This window comes from Grammomys surdaster, unplaced genomic scaffold, assembly GCF_004785775.1.
Source record: "Grammomys surdaster isolate TR1022 unplaced genomic scaffold, NIH_TR_1.0 233262, whole genome shotgun sequence".
Classification (NCBI taxonomy): Eukaryota; Metazoa; Chordata; class Mammalia; order Rodentia; family Muridae; genus Grammomys; species Grammomys surdaster.
This window is the reverse complement of record NW_021624586.1, coordinates 7,969-14,023: the sequence shown is the minus strand read 5'-3', so window position 1 is coordinate 14,023 and position 6,055 is coordinate 7,969. Positions and strand designations below refer to the sequence as shown.

At 39.5% G+C, this 6,055-nt stretch overlaps 1 protein-coding gene across 1 annotated transcript; it reads left to right on the top strand.

Moving 5' to 3' along the window:
• Positions 1-689: 689 nt before the first annotated feature.
• Positions 690-4,111, top strand: LOC114616037 (beta-defensin 37-like). Its single transcript, XM_028761580.1, has 2 exons — positions 690-750; positions 3,981-4,111. The coding sequence occupies exons 1-2, from the start codon at positions 690-692 to the stop codon at positions 4,109-4,111; spliced, it is 192 nt and encodes a 63-aa protein (XP_028617413.1).
• The last annotated feature ends 1,944 nt before the right edge of the window (positions 4,112-6,055 follow it).

Genomic DNA, 6,055 nt, shown 5'->3' with positions numbered 1-6,055 from the left:
AACAGTTGTGTGTCGGTGAAAGCAGACTGACAAGGGCTGACAGAAAGACAGACAGGAGCCGGGATCATTTCCAGCCTCCATTTACTTGGCTCTGGCCAGGGTTTAGAATGGTATGTTTGTAGCAAATTCTTGGTATACAGGAACGATTTCATGACTACTTTCCTCTAAAAGTTTATGATGTATCCTCAATATTTCTTAAATGGTGACATTTACATCATAATAACATGAAAGTCTTGGGAAGACCTCTCCCTCTGCCTCCTATCCATGTCCTGCACTATAAATATACCAGGGAAAAAACTATGAGTGAAACCAACCAATGTGTGATTAGTATAAGTTTAAAAATCTTGGCAATAACTACTTTTTAAAAAAAAAATGTGTGTTTCCTATGGAGCATTTATGATTCCTGTTTAGACAAGAGGTAATTAGCATTTCCAGGATGAGAGCAAAATGTAGGCGCAGGTGAAAGATGTAGAATGTCCTCAGGATTTGAGATACCCTCAGGATAAACACCGTAGAGCTTAGCTATTGGAGTGTTACTTCAGATTGCCACCTCTCTCTTAAAGGTCAACTTTAAGGTTACTTATTCCCGCCTCTCTATTACTACAGATGCACTCTGTGTTCTGGGTTCATCTCTGAGCTGAGCTTTCCAGCTCTGGCCTTGTCTTTAATCAGCTTCGTGTGCAGCAATCATGAAGATCTCCTGCTTTCTGCTGCTGATCCTCTCTCTATCCTGCTTCCAAAACAACCCAGGTAAGTACCAAGACCTGCTGAACCCCTCACCAGAGCTGGGAACACTGGGTTATAGAACAGGTGAAAAGTGAGTTTGGAATCTGAGGAGTGATAGCGGAACATAACTCCAAGGCTCAAAAACCTGTAGCTACCTGGCGTCCAGGGCTTCAGCCTGTGTCCTAGATATCAGGCTATGAGCCTGGCCAGAGTGAATAGCTAGTAATAGAGATTTCCAAGATCTTTAACCTCCTGCTTTTCATGGTCATCTAGAAAATTTTCTTGGTAGAAACTGTTTTTCTTTATCCTCAAGAAGGCACGGCTCAATAAAGGCCAGATTTCTATCGGGAGACAGGCACCCACTCCTTAACGACCTTTCACTGGATCATTTAACACAGGACTGCAATACACCTGACTAATGGGGAATATGAACTTGATGTCTTAGATTAGGTAACTTGGCGAGAGATGATGCTTGTCTTGAAGGCCATGTGTAGGAAGCACAGACTTAAAATGAAGTACAAGAGCTTGCGTTTTAATTTATTCCTCACAATGTCCCTGAGAATAAAAAAGGAGTCACAATCACAGAATCAGTGCTCAGTAGATCAAGGCCCAATAGCTATGAGTTGGGATTTGGCCCTGTGGGAACCCTTGAGGTTTGAATTTGACACAATGCTGAAAGGACAGTGCAGAGAGGATCATGAAATCCAAGAAAATAAAACCTCAAGAATTGCTTGGTGTGGGAATCAAAAGGCCGCACACACATAAAGTTAGAAGAACCCTACAGGTTTTTAAATACTGCAGAAAAATGGAAAATGGCATTTTGAGAAACTGATGTATTTGGGGAAAAATTACAGGCTAATAATCGGTGAACAAGAATTGAAAAGATGATCCATTTGGCTTTCTCGCTAGCAAATTGTTTGCCTCTCTCACTAACACGACTCTAGCAGAGGGATTTTAAAATCTGCAAATCCTTTCTTCCTTTTCCTAAAGGCTGAATATACGTATCATTAAGGCTAGATCCATTTTCTCTCTTGAAAATGAGGCAAAGATGAGGATATTCCAGGACACAGGAGTCTGTGATTCCAATTTCCACCTCCCTTATCTCTATGTGCCTCAACATGCAGTTTTCCCATGACCAGATGGCCTCTCTTCTACCTCTCTGATCTGGTCAGGCTATTCTTCAGTTACAGGTTTCTGACAGTAGAGGACTGGAGAGAAACAAAGAAGAAAGAAAATTTCAGGTCAATTGGTTTTGCATGAGCTGATGCCTTATGCCAAGACGTATGCTACACTTTATTAAGAAGCATAGCCTTTATGTATGGTTTGCAGGAGGGAAATGGGAGAGTCAGCAGAAAGCTATCATAAAATGGAAAAAAAGTTAGCAGGAAGCTAACCAATCATTGTGGCACAAAGAGAATGCAGAATATCTCAACTGTGTCGCATACTGAACACACAGTGTCCTTGGGACTGATCAAAGTCTTGATTCTTTGACGATCCAGTCCCAGCCCCCAGTGATGACTTTACTTTGGTTAAGAACACAGCTTTCCCTGTTATCAGAGTCTGTTAAAAATCCTTGGATCATCCTGGCTCTCAACACTGACCTCTGAAATATTCACCAAGAACCTCACACAGTTGCATTCAGAGTCCATCTGGAGACCACATGCCAGCTACGTAAGACAATAGCACTGCAACCTTCCATTGGTCAGGCCAGGGCAACTGCTTAGAAGGACAAGGGAAGCTGCAAATGCTGTCCATTGTGACCTCTTAACAAGAACTTCTTTCTTCATTTCCAGTTGACTAATATCAATGGCCCATCTTCTACATACAAATTTGAGTCGTCTGCTTAGGAATGGAAGGGAAATAGAATCAGGAGAAGGAGAGACACGACACTTTGAGGGCCTCTGAATGCAGTATCAACATTTACCCCAAGTTTCATAACAGTAAGACAGATCTATCCCTTGTGCTAAAAATTGATGGATTAAACTCTATAGAAAGACATCTGATGTCCACAAACTTTCCAAGAAACAAAGAAACTTCCCAGTGGTTTTTTTTTTTCAGAAAACTAGATTTTAAACTCAGCAAAACATGTTTTTGTCAGAATATTTCGTCATGGCAACTGGAAAGGAAACTATAATAAGCCACAGTCCAAAGTCAGAGAGCAATGAATGAGTACATGCTTCCTCTCTTTCTCCATTTTATAAGATTCATAATGCCTACCCAGGAAATAGTCCTATCCACAGGCAAATGGGTTATCCCATATGGATTAACACAATCAAGAGAATCTCCCACAGGTATAAAAGAGGTCCTTCTTCCAAGTGACTTTAGATCTTGTCAATCTGAAAATGTAAAAGAACTATTAAAAATGATCAACAACAAAGAGGAATATATATATCGGTACTTAGATTAATGATATCATTAAGAAAACAAACACATCAATGTCCTTTTAAAACTTGATTTCTATTACTCTTCCTAGTACCAGACAATCAGCTGCAAATATTTCACCAGGGACCATAGAACACATAAAACATCCTCTCAGAGTCACAGCATAACAAAAGGAAACAAAACCTGGAAGTGGTAACCTCTGGAAGGTCTGACTGGGGATGGTCATTGTAGAGGCCAACATTAGATTTAGAGCATCGCTCTTTCAACAATCATACACAATGAAAGTAAGAACCTATAAAATGTAGAGAAAGGCTATGAGACAGAACTCAGGAAGATGGATTTACTGTTAGCAAGTGAGCGGGTTAACGCTGTGATGCTTCTCTGAGAAAGTTCTGAGACAGAGAAAGCAGAGCATCACTCCATTCCTCCCAGCACCATGGCAACGCTGTCACACTGAAGAGTTTGTGGTGATGAGAATGTTCTTCCTTCATTCCCAACATCTAAGAGGGTGAGAAAGGAGTCTTTCTGTGATTCAGAGCCAGCCTGATGTAAATAATGAATTCCAAGTCAATAAGGCTTATAGATTGAGACCCTGTCTCAAAATAAATAGAAAAAAAATATTCTCTATTTGTGCTTTCTAATGTAGTAACCACAGTTATATGGCAATGGGGATCTCTCTGGTTAGTGATTTCAGAAAAAAAAAATATGATTTCTATTAGAGGTCCTAAAACTCAATTGTGGAGATTTTTTCTTTAAATGATTTTTAAAAAGAAATTGTATTTTATGTAGAACTCTTGTGACTTCCTCAAACATTCTAAGACCACTGCGGCTGCAGCCAAGAGTTTGAAAGTCTTTCTCTCCTTCTCTTGCAGTTGCTCGCCTTGACACAAACATATGCATTGAGAACAAAGACACCTGTCACATGACCAGATGCCCATGCTCTCATGTGGTAGTTGGCACCTGTTTTGAAGGAAAAGGAAAGTGTTGCCACAAACACTGTTGATACATCAGAACTTGCAAGAAGTATGTGCAACCCCTGCTGTAATAAAGGAAAACACACTGAGGTGTAGCTTCTTCATACTAAAATGAGCTGTCTGTAGATCTGTATTGAGTTAAGAAAATGTGGGTTATTTAAGGGCACCTGCAGTGATGGACAGACCAGTCCAAAATCTCTGTCTTGTCAAATAGAAATATGGCCATGAAATAAGCAAATATGATTCCATTTCATTTTTTCCAAGAAATGTACTAATGAGGACCACTTTACTCCAATTCATCTTAAATGGCAAGAGGACAGAGCAGGAGCTACCTAAATTAGTTTATGCAGTCAGGGCTTGTTCAAATCAAACCATCACAATCACCCTGCCACCTCCTTCATATTTGTAGTTTCCATGTAGCCACAAGGTACCTGCCATCTTTGGATCCAATTATAATCATTGTATTTAGTTTTCTGGATTCATTGGCCAGTATTCCCACCCCAAGTTGGGACCAACAAAAAGATGAGGGCAACACTCTTCAGAGATACTGATAGTTTTATACCTTTAATCTACTAACTTGTTTCTCACATGAATATGTAAAGACTTTATACATAACAGGCTTCCAGAGACATTGAGCAGAAAGTAATTCTGTGTACTAATGTGAAGTGGAAAACAGATACTTTAAAAATAGTGACTACTTCTTAAATAGTGAAAACGCTGAGCTTTGGATGTCCATCCTAATAACTACACAAAGAATATGAATCCTTTCTACATCACTAAGATACAATGTCAAAGAATATCCACTCGCTAACTACGTTATTAAATCTGACCTGATCCAAATTTGCAGGGATGGATTCTTACAACCTTAAAATTCATTCTGACACATTATATCTAAATTAGCTTCTATGAATCAGGGAGTACAAACGCTGTTTTGGAAGACAGTGCACATCCTCATAAGTAACACTGTGTGATTCATCTCGATACACTAGTTAGAAGTCAGGGCCGCCATGCATACTGAAGTATGGAGGAGCTAGGGAGTTCCTAAGAAAACCTAGAAACAATCAAGGACTTTGCCTAAAAGTGGCCATCACCATTTCCATAGCCAAAGAAAGGTAGGTTTCCTTAGAAGTGTTTAGACGTTGATTCCAGAGGCCTAAGTGAAGTGGAAATTTCTGTTTCATTGGAAACTCAATTATGTCATATGATGCTTTGTTGGGGCACACAGGTGAAAGGATATTTTCCTGAAGCAGACATAGAAAAGAATGTTTTACTCTAGCAGATACAGGTGAGAGGATGTTTCACTGAACCAGATGTGTGAGAAGACACATGATGTTTAGAAAGAATATAGTTATGACCCCACAGACAGTAGGAGGCGGCTCTGGCATTGGTTAGTCTTGTTGCATTTAGCCAGCCTTGGCTGCCAAAACTCTTGTATTGGTTCGTCTTCCATTATGTTGCTGATCTTTGCTTATTGTGCCTTTGTAGAGAGTAACTCACCAAAGACCTTGTGATATTCCAGTGGTTTCTTGTGCCTTTCACTGGCTGACTCAGGCCAATTGATTATAGTTTATTCTGGATCAAACTGCTGTTGCCGATTCGTGAATGATGATGTACTGGACTGCTGACAAAGAAGAATGTAATAACCACAAAGAACATTTCCCTTCTTTTCTACTACCTCCGGATGATGGGCTAGAAGGGAGGTTGGCACATTTAAAAACACTTATTAAAGCAGGTTTTGAAAAATCTAAACCTATACCTAAGTTTAGGAGTTTGAAGTTTCTAGTCTCAGAAAGATCAATGTAAAGGCAGATCTTTTTGAAGGTACAAAGACTTTAAGAAGCCTTTGTAAACTCAACCACAGAGTTAATAACGTAGATACAGAATAACTCACCTACTTCAAGTCTAGCATTAGGATCTAATAGTTTTCCAATTAACACCCTTGTTGTATCATATATATATATATATATATATAT

Excerpts from the sequence above, each read along its gene's own strand:
- LOC114616037 (XM_028761580.1), top strand. The coding sequence starts at position 690 with ATGAAGATCTCCTGCTTTCTGCTGCTGATCCTCTCTCTATCCTGCTTC. Across the intron at positions 751-3,980 it reads CTGCTTCCAAAACAACCCAG|TTGCTCGCCTTGACACAAAC; the intron begins GTAAGTACCAAG and ends CTTCTCTTGCAG.